The following is a 13137-nucleotide window of genomic DNA, read 5'->3' as shown; positions in this document are numbered from 1 at the left end:
TATGTAATCTTTTTGATCATTGTGTTGCCCAGACAGGTCTGGGAAAATGCTGATTCCTCCCTATTGTCAAGACAGGTGATAGGGAAATTGATGTCTTTTTGACCAAGATTAAGTGACCTAAGCCAGGGACCTCAAGACCCTCATTCCAATATAGCCCATCTCCCAGTGTGTTGACCAGTCAGAGTTGATTCGCAGCCTTCGAGAACCCCTCCTCTTCAAATGGCATATAGCCAAACTGAGCCACTTCTGGACATAACTCCCATGGAATGTTGCCAGCTTGTGAGTGAAACTAAAAAAGTGGACACAGCCTAATTCCATTTGTCTTTCCTTAGAACAAACTCTGCGGAGGCTGACAATGCTTAATAACTTAGCTATCCTGGCTGCCTTCCTCTGGATACCCTCCAGTTTATCAATATCCTTCTTTCACTATGGAGTCCAAAAATGAACATAATACTCCAGGGGAGGTCTGATAAGGGCAGAGTACACTGGGATTGTTATCTCCCTGTTCCTGCTTCAGTTTCGATGGGAGAAGAAGAAGAGGGAAAGAAAGGGATTTATGCCAAATAAGGAAGGAGGGGAGAAAAAAACACTTAGAAAGGTTTGAACTATTGAGGAAAATCAGAGGTTCAATATGAGGAGAAATTTGACAAAACTAGGAGAAATACTGGAAAGTCTGAAGAACAATCTCTAGGCCCAGGTACGGGTTCAGATTCTACTTCCTGTTTATAAGGAAAACAAAGAGGTTTGGGGGCATTTAAGGAAGATTTATCAGATTAAAGAAGATAAAGGGCTTAGGGAGTAAAATATGAAGAGGTTAACCCAGGAAAAATTGGAAGAAGCCAGGTGGCAAGATGAAGTGAGTGAAACAATCGTAGGTTAAGCAAATTGATAAAGAACATTGGTGGATTGGGCAAATTGACCAGAAAGAGACAGGAAATTGGTACCAGACTGAAGGGGATCCAATGGCTTTGGCTGAAGACAAGTTGTTGAGACAAAGGAAAGGCATTCGATTGAGGTGGTCCAGTTAGTAAGAAGTGATCATTGGCCAGACATATTTAAGGCATAAACTTCCAGGAGGAGTTTTAAGAAACAACGTTCACCTTTTGCCAACCAATATTGAGAACCGTGCAGTGACTCACATAAAATGCAAGATGTTTGTGATGCTTGTATTTCTGCCATGGTTGAGTGACTATTACCTGTGTTCTCATGTTCTAAGTATAGGTTGATCTCTCTCCTGGAGAAGAAAATAAATACCTCTCCCCTCCTGGTTGCTACAGAGGATGAGGGCTTTCTAAAGGGAACATTTTTTCTACCATACCATCCTGACCCTTTTAATATAGCTCCTTCCAACTCCAAAGGGTACATAGATTCCTCCATAGTAAATGCAGGGATATTTTCAATCAATAAACATTTATTAAGCAGCTATTATGTGCCAGGCACTTTGCTAAGCAAAGAAAGCTAAAAGATATTCCTTGATCTCAAGGATCTCCCAGTCTAACAGGGGAGACAACTTCTAAACAATTATGTATGAACAAGATTTTCATTAAAATTGAAAATAATCAACAAAAGGAAGGCATAATAATTAGAAGAGATCTGGAAAGCCAGGGAAGTCAGGAGGCAGAGATAAAAAGGAGAGAATTCTGGGCATGGGGGCCAGCTAATGAAAATGTACAGGGTTGGGAGGCAGTGTCTTCTCACAGAAATTTCAAAGAGGTCAGTGTTGCTGTCTCACAAAACATTTGGGAGGATGTAAGGTGTAGGAGAATGAACGGTAGGAGAGGGAGCAGGTTAGGAATGGCTTTGGATATCAAACAGAAGATTTCATATTTAATCTTGCAGGTGATGGGGAGTTTATTGAGTTGGTGGGGTGTGTGTGTGTGTGTGTGTTTGTGTGTGTGTGTGTGTATGAGAGAGAGAGAGAGAGAGAGAGAGAGAGAGAGAGAGAGAGAGAGAGAGAGAGAGAGATGAACAGATCTGAGCCTTCAGAAGATCACTTTGACAGCTGAGAAGAAGATAGACTTAGAGTGAAGAGAAATGACATTAAGACCTGAGAAAATTGCCTCTGCTGCTGTGACCACATAAGGGACAGATGCATCATTAACCAAAATAGAGTTGAAAAGGATTCAAATAATTCACTCATAACTGAGCAGCTGCAGTTAAACAAGGCCCACCCGTATCTATCTCATCTTCCTTCACCCTCCATCCCCACACAGTTGTTCTGAGCGTCATGCAGCAATCTGGTTTTGATTCTAGAAAGCTCTGGGTGACAAAGAACACAGATTTAGTCGGTGGGTAAATTACTTGAATATGCTAGCTTCATTGGTAATACAAATTCATTTCCTTTCACTGAGTCACACAGGTTTAGCTCCTTTAAAAAACAAAGGCAAGAAACTTGGGGAGCCCACGAGAAATGTCAGCTACAGTGGTTTATTAACCTTGCAAAGAAGGGTTTTGCTTAAAGCTGTTTTGTCAGAAAACTAACATAGACCTCATCGACTTGAGAATCTTTTTTTTTAAACATTTCCACCCCTTAGGTCTTAATTGGAAGTCTATCCACATTATCTGATTCTAAACCTCAATTGAGTAGGTAAATATAGACATCTACTTTCTGTTCTTCCCACTGACCCTATAGCATCCCCTGGGGAAAAGAAATAAAGAAAGAAAAAAACTGCTGAGATTAGATTTATTTTAGAACAATGTCACTTCCAGGTCACTGAAATTACTCATATGGCCTTGTTGCCAATATACAACAGTGACTGACTGCTTAGTAAGTGTGAAAAAAAAAGATTAAACTATTTTAGACAGTTGACGGTTAACTTCCAAGAAGTACAAATATCACTTGGGTGTTCTGTGTCGGTTGGGAGGCCATTTAGGTCATAGGCCATAGAATTTTAGAGCAGGACGGGACTTTGGAGATTATGTTTGGTGACATTTCTTCATGAATAATTAAAGGCAACTTACTAATTAGACTCTGGATCCCTAGCATTTTCTCCTGAACTCTGAAATGCCGGGCAGCTGCCTGTCAACTGCTCAAAGACCAAAACTTTGGGGTCCTGCCAAAGCTGTTAACATACGACCAACCCACGGAAGGAAAGTAAGCTGATTTCCAACTCCCACTAAAAGTTCCAGGTTTCTACAAATGGCTTTTTCCTTTCTAGAGACCTGAAAGGAAGGAGGGAGAAAATAAGCATTCGTATAGTGCCTACTATGTACCAGACATTGCTGAATGCTTTTTACAAATATTATCTCATTTGATCCTCACAACCACCCTGAGGTAGATGCTATTACTATCCCCATTTCCAGATGAGGAAACTGAGGCAGACAGCACTTAAGGGACTTGCCCAGGATCACACAGCTAGTTGTCTGAGGCTGGATTTGAATCCAGGTTTTCTTAACTCCAGGCCTGGCAATCTGTCCACTTCACCACCAGTTGCCTCTCTGAGACTATGTATTTCTCAATTTGGATTATTCTATATTTCAAAAGCCTACCTGTGTAAATCATATTACGAAGAAGTGGCTGTCCTATTCATAGTCAGTTTCCCGGTGAAGCCAGATATAATGGAAGAGAGACTCGTTAGAAACTCCCAAAATTTCAGAGGTTCTAAAGCTATAGCAAACAAAATTTTCAATGTGCTAAAAATGATACCTAGAATATCAAACCTGGCAGAGTTGTTCTGAGACTGAAAGGAGATTATACAAGGTGTTGATCATGGAGCAAGCCAACACATACCAACATACTAGACACCAAGACATTATTCCATATCTGTAAAGCCCATAATATAGAAGTTTGTATTGTTAAACATGATAGCTGCATGAACCTAAGTATCATGAAGGTCCATCTGGAGCTGAAACCGATGGAGAAAGTCACTGTCCAACTTTCTACATTCCTGCAGCTGGTCTGAGCTTAGGGTCAAGACTAATCTGCCTGGGACTCAAGCTAGAAGATAGGTTTCAGGTGGCAATGCCTCCAAGTGCTAATAGCTACCGTTCAGATAGTAATCTAAAGTTCGCAAAAGCATATTACACATACTATCTTGCTTGATCCTCGCACTAATACTACGAGGTAGGTTCTAAATACTATTCCCATTTGCAGATAGAGAAACTCCAGCTGAAAGAATTGAAATGCTTCTTTCAGGGTCATACCTTTAATAAGTGTTGGGAGCAGGATTTCAACTCAGTTTTCCTGACACCAACTCCAGCATTCCATCCACTAGGACACTTAGATGCCCACTGAATTAGTCCAGAAAACCTTTTGTCCAAGAGCCCCAGGTCAGTCTCAGAATGTCTTTTATATTTTCTATTACCGGTTTCTTTGATCAAGAAACTACTAGGCTATTATAAAGTGATGCACTCATCATCTAAGTCTCCAAAAAGCAATTGGCCCTGACTTTGTCTCCATTGGGTTAAGGAGGACCTGGGGTCAGGCCAGAGTCATGCCTGGGATGGGTCACTGGTAGAAGTGGATTTCCTCACCACACTTGGCTCTCCCCATCCCTAGAAAACCTGACTTTCCTTAGGGGAATATTTTGACATGGACTTCAATTCATCCTATGTCAGTGGGTATGAAAGGCAACAGAAGGGAGTCGGGCTATTAATATTATTCCTCCCAAAGGGAAGTATATAAATAAACTGGATATATTTGTTTCTCTTGAATGTGAAAAGAAGTTGTTTACAAGTTCAATCACAAACATTTGATGAGAAGCTTATCTGATATCTGAAAATGACAGATTTTTAAGAATTTCCAATAATTCTGTCATAGTTCTAAATATTTCTGGGATCCATTTTGGGGAGTTGCCTCTAGTGCTAGTTTTATGATAATAATCACAGGTAGCATTTATATAGCACCTGAACGTTTGTAAAGCACTTTATAAATATTATCTCCTTTGATCCTAACAACAACCCTGGGAGGTAGGTACTACCATCATCTCCATTTTACAGATAAGGAAACTGGAGGAAACAAATCTGATTTCCTCACAGTCACATAGCTAGTAAGTGTCTAAGGCTTGAACTGAACTTAGGTCTTTGTGCCTCCAGGCCCAGTGTTTTATCTACTTGAACCACTTAGCTGTGGTTTATAAGTCACATTAACCATTTTTAAACATAATACAGGTAACAGAAGGAAACGTTGTATTCTTTAGTGTAAATGAAAAAGTCCATTTGAGTGTTTAACTTTATAGTAAAAATGCATATGTGATTAAAAGTTCATGCAGAATAACTTTTGTTTTAGGAATCAGTTTGCTTATTCATGGCTATGTAATTTGAAAACTGATTTTTTAAAACCAAATTTATCTACTTGACTTTCTACACTTTGATATATTAAAATACGCACTCCCTCCAATAAAACACACTGTAACTCACCCATGCTAACCTATTTTACATGACTCTTGTTGATGTGGTCTCATGACTCCTCCATAGGGAGATCTACCCAACCCTCTCAGGGGTCTCAACCAGTATTCTTGACATAGTGCGGATGTCAGTGAATTATGTGGGCCACCCATCGGTTATCCCTCATCCTCTAACTATATGGGTCCATGAGACATCTCTCTATGCCTCATTGTAGTGTAAAGGGGACCCTAAGCTCTCAAAGACAATAACAGGTTAGCACAAGCTCTGGGAGATTCTATCACATTGAATACGGTTCTGCCAAAAGGCTGCTTTCCTAGGGCCATACTAAGTAAATTCAAAGAAGTTCATTAACAGTAGTGTAGTCACTTGGTGATAAATCCTTTGGCCTCAACACCCATCTGGGTGATCATAGATGAAAGGAAGGAAGGAAGGAAGTGAAGGAAGGAAGGAAGGAAGAAAAGAAGGAAGGAAGAAAAGAAGGAAGGAAGGAAGAAAGAAAAAGAGAAAGGAAAGAAGGAAAGAAGAAAACCAAAGAAAGAAATATGTAATATGAAAATTAGTTTACACTTCACCATTTGCATGCATTAACTGACTACTGTCACTTCTCTGGTGCTGTCCATGAGGTATGACAAATCTGAGTTCATACTCTATTGCAAGTTTGAGAGTCCTAGGTCCTTAATTTTGGTTTGGAAGGACCAAAAGAGCGGCCCAGCTGAAGGAGAAAGAGGTGGCTCCATTAGTTACTGCCCAAAATGCCCCAATGAATACCTACACATGTATATACAATCCACCCATAAACTTTCTCATAGTAGAAGAGTCAGTATAGCATAATCAATAGAGAATCAATAGAGAACCAGCCTTAGAGTCAGGAAATCATGAGTTCAAGTCCCACCTGTTACATACTGGCAATGTAACCCTTAGCAAGGCTGCTTGAGACAACTCTCCAAGACTTGAAGTTGCAGCACAGGTACTGACCAGTACTGGTGGAGGGAGTTTTCTATAATGATGAAATCACAGCTTTAGTCCCTATTCCTTAAGGTAAAAATTTCCCTACCAATATTTTCCTTATTAGTTTTCATCATATTTTAATTTCATAAAAAATTTTGTGTTTATGGGAGAAGAGAAACTTTTTTCCCTGGTTCCAGTTTCCCTGCCAAGCCCACCTGACAAGGACAAGCAGAATAACATTAATCAGTGCCATAATTAGACATGATCTCCAGAGACGGATAATGTTAGGGCCCAAAGAAATAAGACCAGAAGACTTTAGCTGAGGAATGTACCCACTCTAGGGCCTTCTCTTTTTCCCATCCCTAAGGGCTGCTCAGCCAATCAGAGAAGAGGAATTTGCAATAACAACATCCCCACCTCTCTTATGTTCTCCCTCCTCACCTCTGCCTTCTGGCTTCCCTGGCTTCCTCTAAGTACCAGTTAAAATCCCATCTTCTACAGCAAGTCTTTCCCAACCTCTCTTATTTTAGGCTTCTCCTCTCTTAATTATTTCCTTTTTAATCCTGTATATATTTTTGTACATATTTTTTTGTTGTCTCCTTTATTAGATTGTGAGCTCCTTGAGGGAGATATTGTCTTTTATCTCTTTTTTGTGCCCCCAGTGCTTAGCACAGTGCCTGGCACATAGTAGGTGCTTAATAAATGTTTACTGACACCCCCACACCACAAAGAGGCAGTGCCAGTTACATCTTAAAGAAGTGCTCCCAAGTAGTTGGTGAGACAAGCAGAAACCAGGGAAGAAACAGAATGGAAGTCATCATAGCACTGTGGCCCATGATATAACTTCAGCCTCTGACAAAGAAAAGCTGGATCAGGAAATAGGATGCTTTCTCTAGTTCACATGCTAGGATGGGGATTTAGTCCACAACATCCATGGCCTGCGAGCTAAAGATACTGGCTGCTGTGTAACTTCACAGATTATCTGCCCACGATCCCCAAACTTTACCAAAACATCACCTTGCGGATGACAGTTAACAGAGGTCCATTTCCCACAGTTCCCCATTTTCTTGTTCTCTTAGAAGAGAGACCAGAGGGTGATGAGGTAGCCTTAGAATTAGTCCTTCTCCTGACTCTGGGCAAATAAATCATCTTAAGACATTCTAAACAGAATGGTCTTAAAGACTTTCAAAGAAGGAGTTCCATATTCTTTGTAATTTTCAAAAATCCTTAGTAACTTCTGAAAACACTGTTAGATGTGTAGAGTGCTATACAAAAGATAAGTTATTATTAACAAAGACTCTCAGAGCTGGAAGGAACCTGGAGGTCAACGGGTACACATTACACGGGGCAGGAATTATGTCTTACAACATCCTTGGCAAGTAGTCATTGAGACTTGAGGTCCTTAAGTGAGTCTTTCCTTATGTCAAAACAAACTCAGCCTCTTTGCTACTTCCATCCATTGCTTCTGGTTCCACAGTAAGGAGACTTTTCACTCCAGCTAATCTAAATCTCAGAATAAAGCTCACACTTGTTCCTCCTTGTCATTTTCTCATTGCAACAGAAAACAACTGCTCTCTACCCCTCTTGTGATATTTTTTCATTAGCTAGAAATCTGTCTTTGTTTCCCACCTCCCCTCAGTCTTGTTCTAATTTCCAACCTAACAAGCCAGTTTCTTATCCTTTCCTACAAAGACCATATTTCCCCAAATTTACCTAATTTGATTATCCTCCTGTAGACCCTCTCATGTTTTTCCATACTTGGATCTGCAATCTATCAACTAGTGCTGGTCTTTTAAATCCCTCCATGCCTTCCCATCCTATACAATTCTTGCCCATTTCCTTCTGTAAATCCTTTATAGAAGCAAGGCATTCAATATGCTAAACCAGAGCCATAAAACACATGACCAATAGCCACATGCAGCCCCCAACATTCTTGAGTGTGACCCAAACCAGATTAAAATATAATTGGGGATGGACCATAGCTGCAGAATAAACCACAGGTTGCTAGGGGAAAAAATATAATATATATATACATATATATATACATATGTATATATATAATTGGGAAATATTTAATAGAATAAATAAAAATGCACATAAATAACATCACATTTTAAAACTATGTCATTATACTGCCTCAGGGATTCTTATATACAGATTAGTGGACCCTATTTCTATTTGAGTTAGACATCAGCATGCTAGGTAGCTTCCTTGAATATTTTTAATGTACTGAGGGTACACAGGGTATACTGAGGATAAAGGACAGTGCCCCAAATGGAATGTTTCAATGCAATCCTGACCAGTGAGGATTAACTCATGATATCCATATTCTACATATATATATTTATACATTGTACTATTAATTTTTCAGTCAATAAGCATTTATTAAGTATCTATTATAGACTGAGGCAACTAGGTGACTCAGTGGATAGAGTGCCAGGCCTGGAGTCTGGAAGACTCACCTTCCGGAGTTTAAATCCAGTCCCAGATATTTACTAGCTATGTGACCCTAGGCAAGTCACTTTACCCTGTTTGCCTCACTTCTTCATTTGTAAAATGAGCTGGAGAAGAAAATAGCAAACCACTCTAATATCTTTGCCGAGAAAATGCCCGACGGGGTCACAAAGAGCCAGACACGACTGAAAAATGACTGAACTGTGTATCAGACAGTGTAGGCACCGGAAATATAAATGCAAAAGGAAGACAGTCCCTGCTACTTAGGAAACTTAAATTCTACAAGCAACCCATCTATTTTTAAATCATAATACTACAGTGCCAACTCATACTTCCTATAGTCTGGAGCCTTCTATGGACCTTGAGACTTTTCTGCCAGTTTTGTACAAAAATTGCAAGATTCCGTTTGATCTTTAAGTAAGTAAGGAGATTATCTGAATCCCAACTGGCTCTCAGATCACTACAAGAACAGGAATGGAGGAAAGAGCAGGAATTCTTCATGGATGTATGGCCAATAAAATAAAATTTTTGTAACTCATTCAGCAATACAGTCAATTTAGGAGTCAAAGCTCAGGCAAGTCACTCAAATTCTCTGGGCTTGAGTCTCCTTATTTAAAAAGTAAGAGGATTAGACCCCTTCAGGGGTGGGGGAACCTGTGGCCTCTAGGCCACATGTGGCCTTCTAGATCCTTGGAGTTCAGCCTTTTTACTGAGTGCAAGTTTTACAGAACAAATCCTCTGAAGTTCAACATTGTTTTCACTATCTTCCACTACCCTGTAATCTTCCCTTCATGCAACCAAATGATAATATGATAATACAGTTTACAGCTTGTTCTGAAAAACAATGGACTTGCCAAGCAGAGCTTCCAGATAAATGTGAACAAAACAGTCAGCCCAGGAGCTCAAGGGGGAGAATAAGGAGGAGGAGGAGGAGAGGGAGGAATAAGAAGTGAAAGAGGTGGAGGAGGAAGAGGAAGAGGAAGAAGAGGAGGAGGAGGAGAGAAATGAGAGAGATTTGTTTATGGAAACCAAAACTTCACAACACATCACTACCGGTGAGAAAAATTTCACACCTAACTGAGTATCTACTAAAACATGACCTCATGACCTGGTGACTATAATTATACATTAGAAATTCACTCTGTTACAGACTAAGATGTCAAATCCCCATGTTATAGATACAGACCTCAAAGTATCTTGCAAATTCACACAATAAACTAAGCTGGAACTGGAGCATTTTAATAGACCAAAGTGTTGTCCAAAATTACATGGCTATAACACTGATGCATAAAATTTTAAGAAAAATATTTTAATACATATCCACATATAAAATATAGCCTTCAAGCTGCATGGAAGGAAAAGACCTCAAAATACATAAACAGATCTCAAAGAAGAAATCAAAATCATGTGGGAACAGAACGTGGCACATATCATTCCCATCATCCTGTCTGCTACTAGAATCATACTGAATGTGCTCTCAATGAGCCCACTGAAGATACATTTATATCCTAATACATTTTTCAACCACAAAAAGTCATTTTATCCACCTGTGCAATAGAAAGCAGAATAATAAATATAAAAGAATGATAGTAGGATCATAACTCATCCCAGGACTACCTCAACCCCACCAAATAAGAAGACAACCATCTTCTGTAATAGTGAGAATAATAATAGCTTATGTTTAACTAGTGCATTACAATTTACAAAAATCTTTCCTACAAGAACTCTGTGAATTACAATCCCATTTTACAGATAAGAAACTGAAGTTCATATGAGAGTTTATCTGACATACCCTAACAAGTCCCAGTTGAGAATAAGAATGCCAAGTCCAATGTTCCTTCTACCTGACTATTCTGTATCTTTATTTCAGCCATCTGTTGTGTTCTTTTGGAAATTGTTCCCTCCCTAATTTCTCCATTTAGGCTTACCAAGAAACACCAGATATTGAGCACAAACAACAGGTGTAGTAAACATGGGGAAAATCTTCCTCTCCAAGTTATCCCAGTCAACTGACTAATCCCTTCTTCTCTCTCCACTCAGGACATCTTTCAGAGATGCGACAGGAGAGAAACCAGGACAGTGGGGAGAGAAAAGTGTCCATCATCAGAGTGCAGATTCCCAGCAGGGTCACTGAGCAGCTGACCTTGCCTTGGGAGTTTCAAGTGCAGGCTGTGGACAAGGGCAAGGAGTCCAGTAACTTACCTCTACAGTTCTGCAAGTCTCTTCCAGCTGACTGATTATTCCTTGGACTCGATCATTGCTCCCCACGAGGACTGCGATGCCGTCGCTGAGCTCGGACTGGGGATAAAGACAACAGTGATTGATTCCAGTACATGGTCACTGACCCCCATCCCATGCTTTATATTCAGGTGAGGCACAAAACAGAAGCCAGGCATGGAGATGTTAGATGCACACAGAAGTGTGTCTGCAGGGCTTGCTCTCTATCTCCCAGGGGAATCAGGAAGGTTTACAAGTTCCCTGAAGATGTAGCTTCTCCTCTTCCTTCTAGCTGCAGCACCTAGGTGGCCTGGTGGACAGAGCGCCAGGCCTAGAATCAGGAAGCTGTTGTTGTTCAGTCCTGTCTGACTCTTGGTGACCTCATTTGGGGCTTGTTTTGGCAAAGATAGTGGAGTGCTCCACCATTCCTTCTCCAGTTAATTTTTACAGATGAGGAACTGAGAAAAACAGGGTTAAGTGACTTGCCCAGGATCACACAGCTAGTAAGTGTTTGAACTCATGAAGGGGAGTCTTCCTGATTCCAAGCTCAGTGCTTTATTTACTTCACCATCTAGCTGCCTCAGAGCTAGGGGGACTTGAGTTCAAATCTGCCTTCAGACATTAATTAGCTTTGTGACCTTGGGAAAGTCACTTAACTGCTATCAGCCTCAGTTTCTTCAACTGAAAGATGGAGATAATAATGGCACCTTTCTCTCAGGATTGTTGTGAGGATCAAATGAGACAATGTTTGTACAGTGCCTGCCACATAGCAGGCACTTAATAAATGGACATTCCCTTTTCTTCTTTTACTTACAACAAGCCAAATTGGGTCCAATCACCTGATTCAAGAATTGTTAGGTCTGTGGATATGCATACTCTTTGGGAGCTAAATTAAAAAAGTACATGAAGCATCCCTCAGTCCAAGTCTTAAGGTATTCTTATTTTATTTTCTCAAGGCATCTATGTTGCCTAGGCATCTCCTCCCCATGAAGGGAGTAGCTTCTTCAGCTCAACTCATCCTGACTCGGGCATTGTGGCCTACACTTATAGTGCCTGTTGATGGAGTAGCTGAGACTGGTGGAGTAGCTGAGACTGGTGGATTCCTTGAGATCAGGAGTTCTGAGTTGCAGCTGAGTGGATGTCCACACTAAGTCTTGAACCAATATGGTGAGTCCCTAGCAGCAGCAAGTTATCAGATTGCCTAAGAAAGGAATGAACTGGCCCAGGTTGGAAAAACAAAGCAGGTTAAAGCCTCTATGCTGATCAACATTGGGACTGGGACTATGACAAAGAAAGGAAAGAAGGAAGGAAGGAAGGAAGGAAGGAAGGAAGGAAGGAAGGAAGGAAGAAAGGAAGGAGGGAGGGAGGGAAAGAGAGAAACAGAAAGATAGAGGGAGGGAGGGAAAAGGAAACTTAATCAGGAGGTTAACTCTATCTCCATTGTTATTTTCATTGTGCTATTCAATTATAAGCTCAAAATCTGTCTCCCATAATTACTCATGTAACCTGGTCATTTTCAATCACCCAGGGTAAGAGACCATTTTTATAGAGTGAGTAGTAAAGAGGGTTCTTTCATGTTCCTACTCACGAAGTCAGCTGGCTGGTTAGAACATCCTGAGAAATATTTGGCAAGTTATATCAGTTGGTTAAAGAAGGGTGTGAATAAGGACATGGCCAAATCTTTCCATGGACCAATTAGCCTTTTTCTGACTGATGGTCTAAGTCTAAGTCTAAGCAGTCACATCACCAGTGGGATCACCTGATCACACAGAAGGAGCCTGGATGACAGAGAGTAAAGACCAGTCCTACTCCTGAGGAAATCAGGTCCTAATGATGGTTATTTTTATACAGTTATCCTTCCACATTGCAACATTCCCCATCATAATTTCAACATATCTCGGGTTGGGATTAGAAATTAAATGGGAATTTTTTGAGAGTTATGCAGAAGCCACAGATAACACATGAAGACCAGAAAATGACACAGAGATTATGACCAAATACTTAACCCAAATTTTACAAGTCACTGTAAACACCCCATAAAAGAAAAAGACAAAATTCAGACTTTTTCTCTGGTACCGACGGAGGGCCAAAAAATGTTATGCAGATTTTCCAGATTGCGAGAGTGCTCCGCCTGTAACTCCAGCAATGTGGAACAGATAACTGTATGGCATG

General features: G+C 40.4%; 1 protein-coding gene across 3 annotated transcripts in view; it reads right to left on the bottom strand.

Moving 5' to 3' along the window:
• The window catches only part of TRIM55 (tripartite motif containing 55), a 77247-nt gene that overhangs the window by 48959 nt on the left and 15151 nt on the right, over positions 1–13137 (bottom strand). For all 3 annotated transcript variants that reach the window (XM_036742043.1, XM_036742042.1, XM_036742044.1), the window contains one exon: positions 10951–11046. In XM_036742043.1, coding sequence (XP_036597938.1) covers positions 10951–11046 — 96 coding nt within the window. The remainder of the gene's footprint in view (positions 1–10950; positions 11047–13137) is intronic.

The sequence above is a fragment of the Trichosurus vulpecula genome, chromosome 1 (assembly GCF_011100635.1).
Source record: "Trichosurus vulpecula isolate mTriVul1 chromosome 1, mTriVul1.pri, whole genome shotgun sequence".
In the NCBI taxonomy this organism is placed as follows: domain Eukaryota; kingdom Metazoa; phylum Chordata; class Mammalia; order Diprotodontia; family Phalangeridae; genus Trichosurus; species Trichosurus vulpecula.
The sequence above is the reverse complement of the archived record's forward strand: the minus strand, read 5'-3'. Positions and strand labels throughout refer to the sequence as shown.